General features: G+C 42.4%; 1 protein-coding gene across 7 annotated transcripts in view; it reads left to right on the top strand.

The window, feature by feature from the left end:
- Positions 1–8,458: 8,458 nt before the first annotated feature.
- Positions 8,459–22,324, top strand: part of msi2b (musashi RNA-binding protein 2b) — a 255,566-nt gene continuing 241,700 nt past the window's right edge. For 3 of the 7 annotated variants that reach the window (XM_053442304.1, XM_053442302.1, XM_053442299.1), the window contains exons 1-5: positions 8,460–8,706; positions 9,111–9,151; positions 9,549–9,630; positions 10,180–10,264; positions 20,770–20,811. In XM_053442304.1, coding sequence (XP_053298279.1) covers positions 8,645–8,706; positions 9,111–9,151; positions 9,549–9,630; positions 10,180–10,264; positions 20,770–20,811 — 312 coding nt within the window. In that variant the 5' untranslated portion in view covers positions 8,460–8,644. Of the gene's footprint in view, positions 8,707–8,903; positions 9,032–9,110; positions 9,152–9,548; positions 9,631–10,179; positions 10,265–20,769; positions 20,812–22,324 lie in introns of those variants that run through there. The other 4 variants (XM_053442301.1, XM_053442300.1, XM_053442305.1 and 1 more) reach the window with 3 other exon arrangements.

Below are 22,324 nucleotides of genomic sequence, written 5' to 3'. Positions count from 1 at the left end.
TGATAATTGTTTGAATATTTTTGTTCATTCACAGCTGACTGGCGGTCTTGATTTTGATTAGAAGCCGTTCACAGCGAGGACGTCTCACGGGAGAGGCCAGGCGAGCTGCAGTTTTATTTTTAGTACACAACAACTACATCTCCCATGAGTCTTTGACATGGAGTCTGTGTCAAACCTCACGAGGGCGGCAGTTGCGCGACGCTGAAAATCAAACACATCAAACTGTAGCTTATTCAAAATCAAATAGCTGGAAAGGATTTGTTTTTAATCTGATTTGTCGAGGGTCGGTTCACTCTACAAGCCCAAAATTACATATATCCAAGTCAGACTTTGCCTCACAGTTCATCGCACCTGGGAACTGCCCAGAACAAACACAGTCTTATCTGCTGGTCATTGAGTAATCAATCTGAAATATCCTTCCCAACAGCAGGGTTAGAAATAATAACTTGCTCTGATCATAAAGATCCTATGAAACCCAATATCCCGGAAGTGCGTGCTCTCTGTATGACCTTTACTGATGCCTCGGAGAGAAGAAATCTCACATGCAGGAACATCTGTGACGGAGACACAGCGGCTCCCTCCTGGCACCGGGTGGCACAGGGAAGTGAGAGCCTGTGAACAGGTGACGCTGCTGTGGTTCAGCCAGGCACAGCCGAGGAAAAGCAATATGGAGTCACTGTTACCACCCACACAGTGAATGATCAACATCTGATGTCATGCCAGTTGGATCGCTCCTGAATAGCTCGCCAAAGGAGCGATGAATTGAAATGGAGAATAAAATGCATTCCCTCGAATACACATTGTTACCGACAGAAGATAAATACCATCAATAGAATAGTGGAATGATTTAACCAAGAATAATATGAGTCTTTAGATTGAGGACATAAAGAACAAAATAATAAAAGTCAGAGAGCGTGAACAACATCTGATCATTCTGCCTCTCACCAGCCGTCACTCTGCAAAATCAAACACCTGCTTGATAAATTCAACATATTTATAGCCTGGAAACAGAAGCAGAAACAGACAGAAACAAGCAGTGAGTGTGATGCTTATTTATAAATGGGACTCAAGGCTGAAAGAAAGTTAACTTTCATTTCCCCCTTCAACTCTCAGTTAAGGCTCTTTTTCAACTTGCATCTTCGTTCAATTACTACTTATCAAACAGTATCATTAAGTTCATTGAAATCTCTTGCCAGCGTTGGCCGGAAGCAGAAGTAGATTTATAAACTATAAATCTAATTTATGAGATTCTGTTTCTTCTTTATTGCAGCATTTGTGTTTTATCTATTTTTTTTTTTATTGAAGTTTCCTCTATATTTCTTTATCTTCCTGTGTGCCTTCAGCTGCAGAACTTTAAAACATCTTCCTCTGAGTACTGTGAGTGTTAGCGAGCCGGCCCGCCGGCCAATTATTTTCTCTGTGGACAACACAAAGTAATGTCAGATTTCTCTCCGGGCCTCTGCTGATAACTGACAAGGTGTAGACAGCTAGCATCATTTACTGCAGCCACGGCCCCCTCCTCCTCCTCCTCCTCCTCTTCATCTCCCGACCCGGCCTGGCCTGTGAGTGAGCTGCCTCCCCTCTCTCAGCCATAAAAGACTCTGCCTCTGTGCACGTCTTCGTAGCCGATGCCCTTGTGCTCTCCTACATTTAATTTCCCCATCAGCTTTATCTGTTACTTATTTCAAACAGTGGACTACATAAAAATGTATAGTTTGTTACAATCTGCAGGCAATCATTGTGAGACTTTGTACCTCTCTGTGGCTGAAAAAGTCAATTTTCTTTCGTTTTGAAGTGCACCTCTGATAAAGATGGCTCAAAGCCAAGCCAACAGAATCTCCTTTTTCCTACTCCCATGCCTGTGACTGCACACAGACCTAGAGGCAGTTCAGAAAACCCTGGAGAACAGTTTTTCCACAGGCTGGAACTCACACGCACTTAGTTTTGAGAGGTCAGAGGGTCAGTGTGGCTGCTGAACCTGGGCCTGGTTTTTAGACCCCCCCCCCCCCCCCCCAACAGCGAGGACTTGTCACTGGCAGACGGAGTTACATAAACACAAATGACAGTTCCTTCTTTTCTAAGATTGCATGCAATGTGCTCTAAGTGCCCTCTTGTGGCGAAGAAAAAAAAAAACAGAATGTTTATCCAAAAACATTATTCCGAGGGAGACTGTGTTCCTCACCAGGACACAACACACTCTTGGCAAAAACTGTTGTAAAGAAAGGAAGAAGAAAAACGAAGGACTTTAGAATTTACAACTTACATCCAACTAATGTTAATATTTTAAACAGATCTAATCAAACACTGTAAGGAGAAACTTAATTTGTGAGATTTTAAGAAACCTTATCCTGAGGAAATCATGGCAACTAAAGCAGATAACCAGCAACCTACAGATCTAACCTCCACCCATTATCATGCACCGTCATCCTCATGACAGACCAAAGCTGACACACATTGTTGTGGCTAAAACAATGGCTGTTCCAGATCCTCTGAGCTTGCATCTCAATACCAATTATAACCAAGAATGCGGCTGGTATCCAACCCACGGACGCTCAAATGCTGCAGATAAAGTTCTCCTGATAAAATTGATCTGCATTGGAAGCAGCTGTGGTTCGGGAGATAGGCCGCCGGTTCGATCCCCGGCTCCTCCAACCCTGTCCAGGTGTCCTTGGGTGAGGGATGTGTGAGTATGTGTGAATGTGTTCATAAACGGGGCATTTAGTGTGAAGCTAAGCGCCATATAGAAGCGCAGTTTATTCACCGGTCCATTTTATTGACAGCTTGGGTCCATATGGCAAGGCTCACCCATCTCTTTAGGCCGAGAGCGATGTTTTGCAGTGCGGGCGCTGATCAGCTGTGAAGTGAAATGTGTAGGAATCGGGAGATGAAATAACAAGGCGTACTCCAGCAGCCGGAAGACTGATGAGACAGGCAAAATTCAGCCCTGCAGCAAAGTGGGGGGTGGAGGGGGGGGGGGGGGGGTGGGGGAGCAGAGGATATGGTATCTCTCACTCTCATCTCAATGGCACCGACAAGGCAAGGTCAGTGTTAAGGTCAGCGGTTGCAGAATAGGAGGTGTTTGGCTACAGAGAAAATATACGATGGCAGCCAGTTAGGGGGGAAAAGGGAAAGTGGAATGGAACGGAGAGGAGGAAGGAGGAGGCTGATAGAAAACAAAGCCAGAGCCAGAAAGCACCACTTAGCTGGTGAGTCCAGAGAGGCCTGCTTACCATTTTTAGCCTCTGGAAGACTTTCTTTTTTTTTTTCAGAGGCATCGCATATTAACTCAGAGAGGAGGGAAAATAAACCTGGTTATATGAGTTCTGCAAACTATTCATCCAGAGGCTTATTGTGTGTCACAACAGTTGCAGCTGGTCCCATGCATGGGTGTATTTTTAACACTGTTATGAAGAGGAAATCTTGAGTGTGTTCCTGTGAATTTGCATGATAAGCCAGCATACTCCGAACACATGGTGCACATGTGTTATGGGGCGGATTTCACTCCCCAAAAAATGGGCTTGGATCCAAAAGGGCAAAAAGATTGAGAGAGATTTTGGAATCAAAAGCAAAATCCAGCTCCGTTTTGAGGCAACGTTGAATTCAACGAATCCAAAAATCCAAAACCACTTCTCCTGACATTCAGTTTCTCCAGAGAGAGAGGCGCTGTACTGTTCCCCCCCCCCCCGTCTTGACAAAGCTCTCGGAAAGTCCAACGTGCACATCTTTTCTCTCCCTGTGCTGACTGTACAGGTGATAGGACGGCTCCTCGCTGTGCTTTAATGCCACTCGTCGTCATCTGTAACACTCAGCTCTCTCCGCAGCCGTGCAAACGGCAGCCAGGAAATTCCGAGGAGCAGCGGGGGCATGAGCTTATCTCTCAGCCCAGTGGAGCAGGTAAATGATGTCGTCATCATCCATTTGATTTGGAGCCCGATTGGTCGAAGAGAGCCCCCACATGAAACCGTGGGTCGCCGAGGTCACAAATGCAGATAAGGCTGCCTGGACTGCACTGATGAAACAGGAACTGATGCAGTTAATTCTGCAGCACCTTCAGTTGGTGCAGTATTATATGAATAGTTTGAAGTACCTTGGGTATTTTGTTATACTGAGTCGATTGCTCTGTGATCCTGTGGGAACTACAGGATAGTATGTGGTTGCTTTTGGGTAGTTAGTCTAGGAAATGTATTATTGGAGATTTGCAAGCATAATTGAGAAGCATGTTATGTTTTAAAAAATCGGCAAGGCCTGTACGGCAGTTTCCTTTTTAATAATGTGGGTGTTTGAATATCACAGTGGCCCATCTACCTGGAAAGCTGTTGCGTAGCCTCTGACACAGTTTAATTAACTCATCCGCGTAGTTACAGGCAATAATGGGGGAGAGAGAAATCACTCATCATCAGAACATCCTTCCCACTGATCTGACATCAGACGCTTCCTCTGTGTGAGGCGCACGTTCCCAGTAATCCTCACATATCATGATCAACAAGGTTTTTACACAGCCACCCGTGGGGAAACATTCAAATCAATGACAGAGAACAGAGTTAAATTAAATTCTTCACCTTACAATTAAATAATCCTACATGGCTGGAGTAAAGAAAAGAAGACTTTTATGAGATGCCAGCTCGATCCAGGCAGGGATGAAAGAGCAGGTATAGACTGCAGTTTGGTGGGAGGCTAATTCCTGAAATAGGACTGTCAATTATGCATGTTTCAGTCTGGCCCTCTCCCTGCAGTCTGAGAGCTGCTTTGCCTGAGCAAAGGCGAAAGAAAAAAAAGAAAGGAAGAGGACACTAGGGGGAGACAATTTGTTCACATCTGCAGCCGTCACCAAAGCCTTCTCCAGGATTTTCTGAATTTCACTGTAATAGGCCCCCCTGAGAAAAGCAGAGATCATTCCACCCGCAGTGAATCAATATGAAATCATTCGCAGAATCTGACGGATTAGAAATAACAACATCTCGAGAGTGTTTGAATAATGTCAATTCATGCAAGTGATAGAAGGCCTTTACTCTGAGCTCTCTGTTAGTGCTGGATTAGACAATTGGATTTTTTTAACGTGGGATTGCATGCTTAATACATGTGGTGAGCCTCTGTGAAAATCATGCAAATTATATTTAAAAGTGTATAATCCCATATTCTAAGTCTCCCTCGAAAGCAAGTATGAGGCATTATTTATCACGGCACATTTTTTTTGTTACCCACCATGTATAGATTATATGTAGGAACCTGTGCGGGGCCTGTTTGTGACACAAGAACAATTTCTCCAAGGTCAAAGTGAAGATTCAGAGTGTGTGTAATAATTACTGCAACAGGAAACAGGATGCCTCTTCTCAAAACAGCATCTCATAACACTGTCAGCGAGTCTGTTGCTTCTCTCACTTTCCTTTTCCCCCCTCAGCTCTTTCACACGCTATCAATTTTTAGTTCTCTCTCCATCCCCAAATCCTCCAGTCGTCACCTCGAAAGCTCGCTCAGTTACAAGCTTTCTCTTTTCTCTTTTTTGCATGTTCTCTCAATAAAGAAGCAGCTCATCTTCCAGCAGCGGTTGATTGATTCCTCGAATCTTCGCATCTCCCTTTAATTGTAGAGTAAATAGCGAATTGAATGTGCACGACTTAAATGTAATTTCTTAATAATTCTTCATCCACTCATGCAAATGTCAAACCGCCGTCACCTTAATACCTGCTACCGAGCCTCGTCGATATTAAAACAACAGTTTTTTTTTTATCATATACTCTGTAGTAAATAATAACCCTTCTTCTCCCTCCTCGCTCGGCACCAAACCCTCAACTGCTCGAGAAAGCATGGCTGTCAGAGCACCTAAAGTTGCTTAAAGCGCGGTAAACATTTAAGGCACCTTCATCAGGCAGTTGGCCGCCCTGATTAAAGGAGAGCACCGCTCAATTTAAAAATCCATACATGTTTCTCCTTCAATCAGTGTTACAGCGACGTAGCGAGCCGAACCTTGTTCAACTCTCACTCCATACGTCGCTGAGATATGATTCGCCTGGTGACCGTGCCACCAAAGATTGTTTTTCTGATTCCTGCATCGGGTTGTTTTGCGGCTTCAAATCTATTTCACAAACCTTGATCAGATGTTGTAAATCGCCTCTGCTGCACAGTTCCTGTCATGTTTCGACTCGCCATGAAAACCTGAGGCCTCCAGTGTTTTTGTTTGATCTCAGGACAGAAGTTGCTCTTCATGTTTTAAAGCCACTGTGTTTTTTCCGCACACACCTTGTGATGGCCTTTAAAGCCCATTGTTCCTCAGAGCTCATATTCCACATCACCCTGGAACCTCCCTCACTTTGCTCCCTCTCTCTCTCTCTGCAGCCGCCTGAGTGGATGTGATTTCCTCCCATTCTCATTGTGGGGTATACGCTGTAGGACGCTGCCACACATTTGACAACTTACAGAATATGCAACAATAATGTAATGTAATCACGACTGTGGCTGCGAATGGGACATAACAATGGCGCGGGGAAGGTAGAATAAATAATAGTCTTTCACACAAGGTGTCATATTTCCATTTTCTTTGACACTGTTGCGCTGCGAAGAATTGCCACCAATTGCTTCTATACCTTTGTTTTCGTGAATTCAGACAGCTTCAATGTGGAGTGTCTCCAGACTTATAACAGACTTTTAGTTGTTAAACAGTCAAACAGGTTTTATTTTTTTATTTCAGTCACTGTTTCTAAAAACATGCTATCTGGCCAGATAAGTAATTACTTCTGGTAATGACTTCTTGAGCCATGAACAGTCAGCACAGACAGGCCTACTGAAAAGAAAAAACCTTGGGGAGTGTGCTTAATGAAACATGATCACCAGTTACATTTCATGTAAAACTTGGGTAGTCTTGTGTTGTCTAAGAAGACTGGAAGCTGCCATCTGACCTCTGCTAAGATATAGGGCACGGATACAAACAACATTTCAGATATCATTTCAGACATACTTTTGGACTAAATATTTTTTTCCATTTCAAATGTCTTGCACTTGTATTATTTCTCACCTGGCTTCCCCTCTCTAGGGTCACGAGAGGGCAGAGCCAGATTATCTCCAGAATTCTGAACATGGTGTAGAGGCCAGAGCTGGCAGCTCGTTATAGGTCATCTACATGAAGAGATCCATAATCCCTCCTCTGTCTGTATGGATACCAAACCTTATTGATCCCCACAGGAATGGCCTTTGTTGGCTATCAGCGTGAGCGGTTACAGGTCAGACCTCGGGGTCGACTACAGAGATTCTCAGGGACCTTTTGGCTCAGGAGACTTTCTCCAATAATCGACCCCGGCATCAAACATCAGACACCTTTTAAAATCTGACCCTTGGTTTATTCTGTGTTTGAAAATTGTCATTGTTAAGTATTTTATTGTGAGTGTGTACATTATAGTGTTGATAAATACAGGCTTGCATCCATCGTAGGACCCCATTATGGTATGGACTTTTAGACTTGGGCACCTAGCACATAACTCATTGATCTGCACTTAATACAAGTCTAACAAATCACAAACGACCTTGTAATTAATAGTATTTCCGGTAATATGAGTTGTTGGAAATCAGTTACAATTATATTGCATGCTTTCTGCAATATATTCTTTAACAGACCTATTTTAAAAACAACCGGTGCTGCATAATATCTGTTTTATTTCTCATGCGATGTTTACTTTATTGAAACTATTTCATGTCTTAGCCTGTGCATGTTCACAAAACAACTGATAATCTATTTCCCTCTTTATATTACTTCTCGTCTTTTTATTTATGTTAACTACAATTGTTTTTCACGATCTATGTGTGTACTGAATTATTCTAATTAATTGTAAAATACCATACAAACATGAATAAGTAACATTTACTGGATAACATTTTCTTGATTCTTACAGTAGTGTGTTGTTCAGTGACTTAGACAAACAACAGTCCACTTTCACCTCAGGCGGTTTTTACCTGGACATGTTCTATGCAGAGAATATATGCAATGTTTGTATAAATACACATTTGTGAATAAAGTGGTTGAAAAACACCTGTGATCCATAACAACAAGGTCAATCTAAATATCTACATGCTAATAGGAATTAGCATGCTAATAGAAACTGCCACATTTTTTCAAAATGTTTATTATGTTTATAGACATTCACCCATTTCAATGGGTGCTCTCCCAGTTACAATAACATACAGTGGAAGAATATCAAAAACACCTAATTTAAAATAAAATAAAAATAAAAAGATGATGCTGCTGCTGCTTTAAAAAGGGGGAGGACTTCCTCTGAGCAGGAGTGATCAACATTTACCTGATAAAGGGTTCCTGGTTCCTGCAATGTGCATGTCCGGTGCTTTCTAAAGGGCTTATTTCCTAATTAAATGAAAAATCTGCTGGATTGGTTCGCGGACCGGCCGAACTGACGTCAATTGGATTGGTTAGGTGACAGCGGCAGGCTCCGCCCCCCTGTGGGCCAAGGTAGAGCGTGGAGCTGCGAGAGAGGGAGGGGAGGAGGAGGAGGGAGCAGGGGGCTGAGCTGATCCCACGTGTGACGCTTTCATTCCCGGCTCAGTAATATTCTCATAGCGGGGCTTTGCATATCTCCAGCCCGTATCTGTGTGTGTCCGTCACTGTTACTGTAGTCCCAGCCGATAGTTTTTTGGAATAGACATGGAAGGAGACGGGAGTCAAGCCACATCCGGAAGCCTGAGCGACTCCCAGCATGACCCGGGGTAAGGACATTTCTGCGCATTTCAGCCTCCTTGCGTGTGATTTTGATTTCGTTTCCTCCTGTTCCAACACCTTGAGGAGGACTTCGCCTGCCGTGCCGGATCCGTCCCCCCCTCCCCTCCTCCCCGGTGCGCACTTCAACCGTGCACCGGGTTTGTTTCCACACGCAGTTTTTTGCACCCCCCCCCCCCCCATCCACACCACCACCACCACCTCCATAAAACAGCTCCAGCTTCGTATCGAGAGTGGCCTCCCCCTTTACATGTAGATAGACTATAATTACCCGGCCGCCGATGTGTCTCCACAGTCCTCCTCTTATCCTTTAAGGTCGCTTTTAGAAGTAGTTAGTCGTCAAAATGGCCGAACTGACATCTGGACTCACTTCTGTTGTGTTTTCCCCTTACAGTAAAATGTTTATCGGTGGCCTCAGCTGGCAGACCTCACCAGGTGAGAGTGTTCTTCCTCCTTCCTCCGTGTCCAGCGCGTGTGTGTGTCTCTGTCTGTGTGTGTGTGTGTGTGTGTGTGTGTTTCTCCTTCTTGCCGTGTGTCTGTTTGTGTTCATTTGTGTGCGCGAGTGCTCGCTTGTGTGGCCGCTGCCTTTCGTTTACGTGCGAATGTGTGGACCGTGCAGTGGTGGAAGTGTGCGCGGATGCGTGTGCGGGGACGCGTGTGCGCAACCGTGTTTGTTCCTGATCTCCGTCCATCTGAAGTCCTCTATTCGACCCCTATGCGCATCGCGGGGTGTTTTTGTTGTTGTGATTGTCTCCTCTTGTTGAAACACAATGACAGCAGCATGCGCACAGTGTTCCTGTCCAATGACCCGACATGTTTCCTCTCTCCACAGACAGCCTTAGAGACTATTTTAGTAAATTCGGAGAAATAAGAGAATGTATGGTGATGAGAGACCCCACGACGAAACGCTCAAGGTAAACCACCCCGGGGCTTTCCTACTTTTCCTTCCCCCGTGCATGCAACGATATCTCTCACTTTGTCCGTGTTTAGTATTAATCCCGCGAGCATGTGTGTCCGTGTGTGTGTGTCCGTATGTGTGTTTCTGTGTCCCCGGGTGCGCGCGCGCCTGCGTGTGGTTTCACAGCAAGCCAGATAAGCTTAAACGCTCACTGCTGTAAAGCTGCGGCCGAATGCAATTTGACATTGACTTTGTGACTGCACCACAATGTTGGTGTAGCGCCGTCTCACGCCGAACACAGCGAACCGCGATCGGCGGTGTCCTCAGTCTCAAGTTCAAATCTGCTCCAGGACGTCCATAATGTGGATTTACCAACGCATCACAGAGAGATATCCTCACAATAATAAGGTCACGGGAATATCGTGCCTTATTATTGTCGTGCAGCTCATTGGGGGACATTCACTGTGTTATTTGCAATAAGAAAAAAAGAAATCTGAATATTTCCATTTTTGTGTTTTGTATGCATTTTAACATTGTTGTTGTTTTCGTCTTGTCTGTTTTGCAGAGGATTTGGGTTTGTTACGTTTACAGACGCCGCCAGTGTAGATAAAGTCTTAGCTCAACAACACCACGAATTAGACTCAAAGACGGTGAGTTGACTGTGACTACACTTTGATACACTTCACGTGTATTTCCTGTTGTTTTTTTTTGTTGTGTTTTTCACAAAGACCTTCAGTCACACTTCAGTCTGAACCGTGTGACGGCCTCAGGCCTCCTGGGAAACACCTCCCCGGTTAACAGGGTTTACGGATCAAGGTCATTTATAAGGGCTAAAAAAGTATGATGGTGCCTGTCAACACTAAACCCGGCAATAAAACACGACTCCAGGGTGAATATTACGTGTTCACTTTCACTTCTGTGGATGAATGGGGCTGACACGCCCACCCTTCGCTGCAGCCACATGTGCAGTGTGCACATATCTCATGTTCCACTGAAGGGCGTGCTGTCCAGAAGTGCTGCCGCTACTGTTTGACCCAGCACACGTTACACTGTTTCACGACCAATGTGCTGAGAACTGGGTTTTAAAACTGCACTTCCCAAAAACATTGCCCTGATTTATAAAGAAAAAGAAGAAAAAAAAAAGAAGAGCTCTGTGTTTTTTAGTCAGCTAAAATAAAGCAGAAAATAATCAACTTCAATTAATTGATATTTTTACCAACTGGTTACTGTAATGTAAAATAAAGTGGGTATGGAAATGAAGCAAAACAACATCAATCCGCAGGGACAATGTCAATCGTTAAATATCGTTAATGCGTGTTTAGTTTGAAAGGGTCCCCTGAATTTACTTATGAAAGGCAATGCCTTCACAGGCACACACCCAGACGCTCACTTATCAAAAAACTTTGAACTATATTTTACTCGTCTTTTGAAATTTGGCAGCAGATGAATAATTAAGCACGCTCGTCATTTAATACGAGATGTGTCTGTAATGGTAGATTAGATGAGATTCGGCTGAAGTTATATTTGTCTGGGATTTCTCCACAGTGGGGGGTCGTGTCCGGATACACTGGAGTTATGGAGTCGTGCATGTTGAGGAAACGTAATTTTGGGATCCTTGATTTTGAAAGACGTATAGATTTTTATTTAAGGGAGCAGTATAATTTAAGGATACTCTGAAATCGGTTTTAATGTAAATGTCAGATTTGTTTGTCACGTATTGATACAGATCTGAGGAAAGTTGTTGTTTGTTGTGCAGTGGACGTTACTTCATATTCCTTCCTGTTATTTTTATTATCAAGTTCTTTTGTAAGTGGCTGATTTACAAATATTAAATAAAAAAAACTCAAGGTGTCTCCGGTGTGTTACAATGTCACTCAAACTTTGTGCGTCAGTGTTTTTTTGTGTAGGAACATTACAAATCTTACACATAAGCCCTTTCAGCCCCAGTGTTGTGCTGTGGGACTAGGTCCGATAGGAATATACAAGGGCCCTTCTGTTTTAAATGAGTGACTACAGAGGGAAGACAGCGGGAAGACTAATGACACTGCAAACCTTGCAAACGTCTGTAGAGAGGCAGACCTAGCAGCAGGTTAAGGGGCTGCTTGAAGGGATAATGATGCAAAACGTACTTTGATGCAGAATCTAGAGCAGTTTGATAACTTCACGTTTGGCATTTTTAATGAAGAATTTTTTTGACAGTATAATATATATATACACATATATATATGTTATAGCAAAGGTCTAGGGAGAGGATACACGTGAGAGACAACTGCACATGAAAAAAAAAACAGTTTCACCTGGGCGTTGGCTTGCACAACCCGGTCTTGTGCGGATGCCAGATAAATAGGCGTTGTGAGTGTCGTGGCATCAGGGAACGGTTCAATTCCTTGTGCATCTTTTAATTATTCTGTTAGATATTCATTAGATTTAACTTAATGACCCCCTTGCTCGTACCACCGTCTTAAACCACGTCACAGCTGACTCCATCAGCTCACCCTTTAAAAGAAAGGTGTTTGATCTCTCGCTCATATATTAAATTGACCAAGCTTTCGCCTGCAGCTTACATGCAGTAATGTTCACATGGCATTTAAACACAGGTTTTTTTTTCTCCTGCTCCTCGGAAACATATTAAGTGATTTAAGTGATTTAAAGGTGTAAAAATTAGCATTTTGTAATTGTTGGCCACTCCTGCTTTATATGTTAAATATACAAACGCAGTGGATTTCACTCACTGCAGGCTAAAGGTCACCTCTGGCAGACTTGTGTCATATTCCCTCCGATTTGACAGCACTTCACCCTGAGAACTGAACACTGACATTTTGAGGACTGACATCCAATCATCATCGTCTCTGAGTTGTGTGCACAGGCGCGGCAAAGTTTTGTGAACTTGTTGCGGACCTGTGCTATCCTAAATGGCAGGTCACCGGAGGCCTATTGTGAAACATTTCCCTTTTTATCAGTTTTATCATTACCTCTCTCAGGTATCCCCCACCCACCAGAGAAATCCATATGTTTTGGCAGCGGATTTTTTTATTCAAAATAGCACGCGGTCCGGAGCTGACAGGAAATGAGGGGGAGAGAGAGAGAGACACGCTAGACAGGGGTCTGTTGTGATTACATGGTCAGTGTCTAAAACTCTGAGGGCCACCAGGCTGTTCCGGATAAATAGTTTTTTAATGACCATTAACATAATGATTTTGGATGTTGGCTTTTACAGCGTCTGTATTCAAAAAGATATGAAGCCAATCAATTTGCCTTCCTGTCTAATGTTAATGAAACAAAAAAAAAATTGTAATTCGTTTGCTTTGTTTCTAAGGTCCTGTATTTTTCCAGCTTCGCCTTAAACATGAAATATATTGATGACACTGTAAATAACCGGGATACCCAATGGCTTTGGCAGGACACACGGTATGGTCAAATGTACGTTTCTTTTTTTTTGGTGGACATCTCTGTAATTGGATGAGCATTCGACGGTGTAAGTGACACACAAAAGATTCCCGTTGACTCGAATGCACTCAGAGATTGATATTTCCAAGCTGCTAATGTGCTGTTTATTCGTCGGCGTGCGGCAGCAGATTACAAACCTAAGCTGTCTGCGTCGTCCTTCTCACCATTAGTCACCAGGCTGTATCTGATGTGCTGCTGTGTATCTTAACATTCGAGCTATCAAGATTGCATTGCTTAGGAATCTATCATATCTCTTATGAAGTTGCAGAGCAATAACGAAAACGAATGAGCTGGTCCGGCCGACGTGGACGCTTCCTGATGTGCTTGCAGATGTTGGTTTGATACGGGTCTGCTACTTTTCGCAGCGCTTGGGCAAAAACTCTACCAGTGTTTTCGTCCCCGGTCACCTTGAGCGGACGGAGTGGCTGGAGGTGCTGTGACTGTGAGCTGGTTGACTCATGCAGCGTTATGAGTAGTCGTGCAGGGGAAATGGAAATTCCGTCTATTTTAAATGTTATTTTCTGCTTTTACTTTACCTTATTTTATCAGTTCTGACACTTTCGCACCATTTCAGCTCAGACATAGTTGCTAATTATTAGGTAATATTTAAAAAATAAGACTGGAATTTCGGTTTATTATTTTATCATTTTTTTTATGATGTGCTCTGCTCTTGGTCCGGTTATGAAAACACGAGGATGAATGCGAATGAGACATATGGGGAAGAACAGCCTGGGGCTTCAAAACACACATGCTGTGGTAATTCAGAACATATTTACCATTTTTCATGATGCTTTGTTCAGTTTAGAAATATTCAACTCACAGCATCTGTTCCTGAAGATGTTTCAAGGCAGACGGTTGCAAACAGGGGAGATCAGTGAACATGATTTTGCATTTAAGAAATAACAGGTCAGAGCTTTACGAGGCAGTCGAGTGATTCCAGGGTGGCATTTTCTTTTATTGTTTAAGGTTATGATGAAAAAAATAAATCCTCAAAGTCTATTTAATTTATAAAGGCTGGATTTATAAAGGATTTCATGAGCGTGTCATACCCGTCTCTGTAGTTCAGACGGCAATATGTCTCCAGTGTTCATTCACTGCGACTTGTAGAACCTACAAACGTCAATGTTTCAAGGAAGATAAACATATTCTGTGTGGTGCTGGCGTAATTCCAGCCTTTATTGAATGACCTGCAGGTCAGCCTCCGCTGGCAGGTTTGATGTTGTAGGTGAGACAGGAAACAACCCAAGAGAAAAGGAAGGAGGAGAGCGGGCTCGGACGAACAGCTGTTCCGGACAAATCTAAAGCCCGTTCATCAGATAGGATTTGGAAGCAAAGTTCAGTCGGCGAGCTACACTCTGACTCACTGCCCTTTTTTATTTTTTCGTCTAGCAGGTGCTGTGTTTTCTACACTTAATTATGGCTGAGAGCGTTATTAGTTCATACTGGGTCCGTGTCTTGTCGGTACATTCAGAACATAGATGTTTGTCAGAGCAGCGGTGGAATATCTTTGTTGTTATATCAGGGAATCTGGATAATACTCGCAAATACTGGCCTTGCATATTTTAAGGGGGAAAAAATGATTTGCTTGCCGAGTGTGACATTGGTAAAATTCTCATTATTGATTTGAGGAGCAGAACAAACTGCCTTTTCGGCATGTTACTCCAGAGCAGGGGAAAAAAATAAAATCAGTAAAGATTGACAGCACAGATATGAAACATTTATGTTGTAATTTCTTGTCCAATGCGTCGGTATCACACGAGCACACCTGTGGACCTGCTAACGCACTTAAATTGGGGGAGGCTGCGGGCTTTGATAAGGCTCCTGCTTTTTGCTTAAACACCACATCATCATGCTCGTGTAGATACGTCTTAAGAGAGAGGAGGAGAGTTTACCCAGGAGCTGCAATAATATATGAAATCCTTTTTGTGAGATGTGAACTCAAGATATATGCTGTTTCCCTGCCCTGATCTCCCACAGTCCCATGCAGAAGCAGCCCTCCGAGACCCCGCAGTAAAAGGCTGTGGAAGATAAAAGACCGGTGGGGGGGGGGGGGGGGTAGGGGTTTGCTGGGATTCCTCTTGGTCTGTTCTCATTTATTACGCTGACGTATAAGGTTGTATGATGTCTCGGGGATATGCACTTTTGTTCCCGTGCGTGAGATCATGTTGAAAAATCTCCACAATTAATTCCGAAAAACACTTGTTAGGATAATGTACGGAGGCTATAAGGTGAGCAGATGTATATGAACTGCTCCACTGGGGGATCAGATGTGCTTCAGATTGAGGAAAAGGCTCTTGACATGGAGTACAGCTGTGTGAGATACTTACTGCACATGACATCATCTACGCTCTTGCATGGACTGAACAGTGTAAACCCAGATGCATTGGATTTACCATATGGCTAAAGCCCCATACGCCATCATTGCAGGGCCCTTTAATGATGACATCATTTTAGAGGCTCCCAGACATTGCACATAACAGGCTCTGCTGCCATTACATGTCCACATTAATGTAATCAATGGGAAACAGGAACCCCCCGTACATCCTAAAGACAGTTGTTGATGATATAATGGTGACAATTATTATACTGTAATCTCACACAAAAGAAAGGAATTTTTTTTTTATATATGAGGTTTTCTCGCAACCAAGACAATGGCATAGGATTCGACACATGTGGAAGTATTATGGTTATGGTTTTTGGCCTCAGTGTTTCCCATTTGACACTTCAAATAATAAGAGATCTCTAACAAAATTGTATAACTGTGTACAGCGCTATTGACTCTGCTATTTCCCACGTGCTTGCTCTCTATCCGCTGTCCAAAAAAGGTTTCATTCCACGCAGACAGTCAAACCTCAGGGTTTCAACTGCAGTTGTGGTCGTACCCGCTGTTCTCTCTCTCAGGCGGGAACTTGTCCTTCACTCTTTGTGTATCTGTGACTCAGAATGTGTTGTGTCTGACAGCGATTCTCATGCGCGTGCACGTGCACCCCTGCTAAAGCAATATATTGGCTGAATTCTGTGGGAAACACTGTGGCCTCAAAAACAAGTTCTTCCGATTTCTCAGATCCCAAGTTGTTGTCAGGTTTCACCAACTGACTCAACATTATTCAATTTACTGTAATGTTTGAGTAGTTAAACAAGATCATTTATAACTTAAAAATAATATATGTGACTAATCAATAATGTAAATGGTTGCTGATTAATTTTCCGTCAATTGACGATTTGATTACTGGACTACTGTCATTCTGGGCATCCTGTCAATGACAAACATTTTGGCCGTATAGCTTTGTGAAAGTTGGACTGCTTCCATGCTGCAATGTGTAAGAATAAACACTCCTACTTAAAAAAGACAACAATAGGCATCATCACTTAGCGGATGTTCTCTTGCGCACAACGGTCAAATCAATCTCTCCATAATGAATGTTACGGTCCCAATGACCTTCACACTTTCACAGTACAAAAAAAATAAATAAACAAAGTTAAATACTGGCTTTTACTTGCTTAACAGCACTACTTTCCCTCATCTGAGCAGCTAATATGGCAACCAGTAAAACGTAATGTTCAAGGGTGGAGCGCATTCAAATTCAGAGCAGATTGTTCATTCAGCTCCAAGTCAGGTTTCTGATCTATGTGCTGTTTGGTTTGTGCGCTCTGTGGCTGATGTTTCCATGATACAAATTTCCTGGAGGCAGATTAATAAAGCACTTTTACTGCTACTAGACGATAACCATGCAGCTACAGCTGGATGGGAGGTCTAGTGTTCTACACTACGGTTATGTGTCTTCAGTTTACGACACTCAATACGTTACGGGAATAATTTTTCGTGCCGAAGTGTTTTTAATGCGCTTCTCGGGAAAACGTGTTCACTTAAAATCGACTTCTCTGCCTCTGCAACAGCTTGTGATTTGTTCCCGGAGTCCAAGCCACCGAGAAAAACGCCTAAACTTGTTGCGTTCAGCTGTTGCTGGAAAGGAAAGCTGAATTAAAGTGAAAGCCATTGAACAAAAGAGTGTTTCTCCCCCCTCCCCCACCAACCCATTAACAAAAGTACCTTTCTTAATGGCTTTTTAAATAGGGTTAACGTTTTTTAAGGTATTGATGGATGAACCTAGACTTGAGTGAAATACGATTTGCAAGTACTCTATAAATGGAACTACTGGAACAAGTGCAGCAGGCAGGTCTGGTTGGCTGATCCTAAAACCGGACAGCGCACGTGTTGCATAACAAAAAATGTCTCAGGAAGGAAGTATCAGGTGAACCGGAGACAACTTCATCTGTGCTTCAGTGGTACGGTGGTACAGAGCCTGGCCTTAAACACGCCGGCGACCTCGGCATGTAAATCCCATGCACACGAATATGTAAAGTGAAGGAAAAAATTGCAACATCTCCCTTCCTCATGAATTTCATTTCTCAAAGGAGTCATTCATCACACGGTGTGACCTAAAAAGGTACTGCTACAGCATTTCTCAGAAGGATTGCATAGTAAGTCCTCGTTGCCTAATTTGGATGCCTTGCTGCGAGTGTGATTTAAACAATGCTAAGAATTAGCCCCGTTTTAACCAGGTTCTGAGGCTCTTTGTGATAATTCTAATATTTTAAACTGGCAGAAAGCTGCGTGACCTCCCTTGCCGCTGTGTTAAAGTTCACTCTTGTGCAAACAGGAATCTTTTTTTTCTAGTGAGCAGAAGTTCTGAGCAGGACAAAAAAAAACATGACTTCATGCAGAGCGATGAATCGTGGACTTGATACGTTTTGTATAGGTTTAGACCGTTAGATATATTACCAAGTGTTGGACTTTGGTATTCAAAGCATTATGTGTTGTCTTTGCTCGAATACGGAGCACAAAATAATTGAGTTTGAATTGGTTATGCCGGGGGCTAAGTGCTAAAACAAATCTTTAAATGAAATTCATTACAAGCAGGGTTGCCATACCCAGGTGTTATTGAATTCATTTCTCATTTTGACCTGATTTGGAAAGATAATGGTAATAACAGAGACCCACAGAAGAGATGACAATGGCATTGCACATCATGGTTTCTCTTCAAACGCATTAAATCGTAGTCAGTCTCATTGGGGTAATTGATCTGCGCAGATGGCGTCTTTTCTTCTCGCGTTCCTTGATTCATTCTCTCGCTGTTGTTTTCCTCAGCAGAAAGAGAGACATCTTTCTTAAATACATCCATCTGTGCTGAAGGAGTAACTTTTACAAATGCATAGAATCGATACACTAACTGTACATATTCTGATTCGAAACATGAATATGATTCTTTGTTAAATTGAAATTAGTAATATTCTGCCAAAGATCATTTTTGATCTTTTCCTTTTTTTGCAAATCTTCCTTTTCACATTATTAGGTATTCTGTTTGTGATTGTTCCTCTTCATTCCAAGTGTGATGTTGATGAGACACCCAACTGCATTCCTTCATCCAAGTGATATTAATGAGGAAAATGAAGCTAATGAAATAACAAGCACAAGATGGAGAACCAGGCTGATCTGATGCATCCTCTTGGTTATCTGGCAATATCTGGAGGCGTCACTGGCCTCAGACTCTCATTTTCTCCCTGTCATATTCAATCAGGAATTCCTGCCTAAAATAAAAGTGAGTCTCTGCAGCGGCCACGACCAGCAGAACGACGGGCAGGCCAGCCTCAGCGCTAACTGCTTTGTAACATTAGTTTTTACGTCTCGATTGCTTTTTCCATATTTTTTTTTATTGCATCTTAAGTCTACATCAATTAATTTGTATTAAATCTTTCCGTCATGAACATACATTCAATGACGCAAGGTAAACAACGTTTTGCAAATGTATTAAAATTGAAAAAATGAAATCACATTGACACAAGTTCTATAAACCCTTTGATATGACACGAAGCTGTGGTGCCTCCAATTATCCTTGATCAGCATCTATAGACCTTTTCTGCAATCCACCTTCAATTGACTGGACGTGATTTAGAAACCAGTCTATATATAAGCTCTCACGGCTGATCGTGTATATCAGAGTAAAAACCAGATCATGAGGTGAACTGCCTGCTGAGCTCAGAGATATAATTATGCCCAGGCACTGATCTTAAGATGGCTGCAAAAGCATTTCTGCTGTAAATAAGGTTTTCCAAAGGTAAAGTGGCCTCCAGGATTATTTCAAAGAACCAGGACTCTTTAGAGCTGGCTGCTTTGCCAAACAGAGCAATCAAGGGCCTTGGTAACAGAGGTGACCAAGATCTTGACGGTCACTCTGGCCGAGCTCGAGAGATTCTGTGTGGAGAAACGTCCAGAGGGGGACAACCATCATTGCTACAGTGCACTGCTGTGAGTGTCCAGTGTCTCCTCAGTGAACGTTTGCAGACAGGCACCTGCAGGACTCTCCCGCTGCGAGAAACCAACTCGCCTGTTCTGATGAAACCAGGATTGAACTGTTTGGCCTCAATTCTAAACGTCAGAATTGATTGTCCTTCTTTTAGGTTTTTCCCGCCGAGAAAACTTAACCCACACTGACAATCCTGATTCACTCGACTTGAAATCCAACCAGCTATTGGTTCACATCTTTGCCCCGGTATAATTAAAAAGGAGGCAGGTAATACGGCAACAGTAATATGGATGATTGGCTCTTTTAGAGTAGGGGTTAATGTAAACTGACTAATGAGGTTCTGTTATTGCACAGTGAGTTAAATGTTATTTTACAAATGAAGTAGTCAGTGGGAATATATGTACAGCACTAAAAACTGATTTATTACCAACATTTAGCTATTATTTACTATTTGTTTAGTTTGAATTGTTTGACTGCAACATGTCTACATGGTTCTGGAATATAACAATGCCTGTAACAAACCCTTAAATTGCAATTGTGATCATTTAACTGCTCTTGAATGCAGTGTACGTTTCTGAGAATGCATCTCCAGTGCTACTGCAGACTGCCTGGATCACCACAGTGTGATTGAGATGCCTTTCGAAATTCTAGGAGTTATCCACAGTACCTTGGATATGTTTTTTTAATGGATATTTTTTTGCATTATGCAAAATATATCCATTCAAAAAAGAACAAAAAATGACTACAAAAGCTGAAACAAGCATTCCGGGCCAGTAGGTGGCGATATAGTTTTTTATTAACAATTGAACGAGATACCAGAGATGAACATTGCTAGCATGCTCAGTGAGGTAGATGTTCTGTCAGCCGGTATATAGTTGCTAATATACATTGTTGTCATTTCTAATCCATGTAAATAAAGCAACATTGAGCATGCACGGAATAGACAACATCGTTTCCCAAACACTCACACAGAAACTCCAAAATCTTTACTTTGGAAGTCGCCATTTTAGTGACTTACGACACTGTGTGCATGTGGACGAGAGGCCGAACATTTAGAGGGAAAACAATTTATTGTGAGATATCCACATTAATGTGGATTAGGGGTTAATGGCTCAAGATTCATTGTCAATCAAAAGCCTCAAATTCTAATAAATGTCCTTTTATACAGGTTTCACTGCTCTTGTATGTGTACTTGTTTGTGTGTATTTCACAGCCACAGAGGTTTAAATTGTAACCATCGGAATTGTCTCTCATGTTCAGCTCCATAAACAGCTCTCTGGGTTCTTTATCTGGGGCTCTGGAGTTTTAGAAACAGCTTCAACACCTGTTCATTGCTTTTCACCCTTGAAATATCACAGCTACTCCTTTTAACAACAATTTTGCTTTTCTCTTCTCGTTCTCAGATTGATCCTAAGGTTGCCTTTCCCCGTCGCGCCCAGCCTAAGGTAAGAATAAATTGGCCACTAACCCTGCTCAAAGAAAATGATTATGTCTCATGTCACCAGCTTACCTAATTTTGTGTTCACACGCAGCAGATACAAAGAGGCAGTGCTTGTCTGTTTGTTATTGTAGAGAAATACAGAGTGTGGCTCCATTGTTCTCATCTCGTCTGTGCCGTTTTTTTCGCCAAAGCAATTAAAGTTGGACATATTACATTTAAAGGATTTTTTTTCAGCATGATTGAGGTTATGTTTTTTTGTATTACCTCAGTGTTTTAAATCGACTTAATTTTTTTTAGTGCTTGTGTCATGCTTATTTTAGCATTTCATCCCTTGTCATAGGCAAAAATGCTTTTTGAAATGAACTCTGTCTTATAAGTGCAGTATGTTTCCATCGCAGCAGAATGAAATGAAGCTTTATTGTGTGTTGGCTTGAGTTTGGGGCTGACGGGTGACAGCCTTTACAGATGAGCAGCTACTGTTGGTGGAATCAAGATAATCTTTTCTTGTGTTGGCTGTTGCAACACTTTAAAAGATGCACATTGTGGAATATATACAGTTCTTATGTGAATAGCTTTACGTTAGCTTGACTTAACTAGCACGACATGATTGCTGACTTCTCATTGACGGAGACAAATTACATTTGCCGCCAGAATAATAAGTCTGTTGAGATGTTTTGTGTAGCATTCAGAGTTGAATGGCGCTGAATGACATGAGTGATTTGGAAATATCTTGAATTGTGGCTCATGCATGCAGAAATGATCACAATTAGCATTAAGACAATAGGTGATTTAAAAAATAAAAAAAAAGACACTGAGCCCCAATCACACAGGAACTGTCGTGTGACCTCTTTACGATGCATATTATCTTTTTCTCTCTTGATTACTGGTCTTGAGCAGTTCTAATGACAATTAAATATTCAATGTGTGCAGATGGTGCTGTGGCGTAGTCAAGGGCTTTGTTGACATGCCGCCTAGCACCATCCCCCAGCAGTTAATGTGCAGTCTACAGCAGAGTACAGTGTAGTGCTATTCAACAGCGTTATCAGGGCTTTTCCCACCTACACCAGGTGGAAATCGATAATAGATTTTCTCCTTCCCAACAGATCAGAGGGAGGCATTGTTAAAGAGTTGTTCAGGTTTCAAATGAGGAATTGGCAGTGCGGACTTTCAAAGCCAGAGCACCTGACTTCAGGATAACGGCACATGGTTGAGAAACTACCTGTGTTTCTCCACATTTTCTTACATGGTGTGTCAGTTTAACCGCGTTCCTAATAGTCAACTCTGCAATGAAACAGGAGGGATTATTCATGAGTTTTCCAGTTTTTCCGGTAACAAGAAACTCCTCTTGCCGCCGTTGGTAATGTAAATCTTTTTTAAACAGTACTTTCTCTAGCCATGACACAGTAACAGGTAAATTCAGTATGTTGATGTGTTCTACTGATTTTAAACATATCTGTCACTTGACCTTGTGGAATTCATAACTCAGTGAAATAATGACCTCATAAAAGTATTTTTGG

The sequence above is a fragment of the Pleuronectes platessa genome, chromosome 15, assembly GCF_947347685.1.
Source record: "Pleuronectes platessa chromosome 15, fPlePla1.1, whole genome shotgun sequence".
NCBI classification, from domain to species: domain Eukaryota; kingdom Metazoa; phylum Chordata; class Actinopteri; order Pleuronectiformes; family Pleuronectidae; genus Pleuronectes; species Pleuronectes platessa.
Note: the sequence above shows the minus strand (reverse complement) of the source record. Positions and strands in the feature narration are given on the sequence as shown.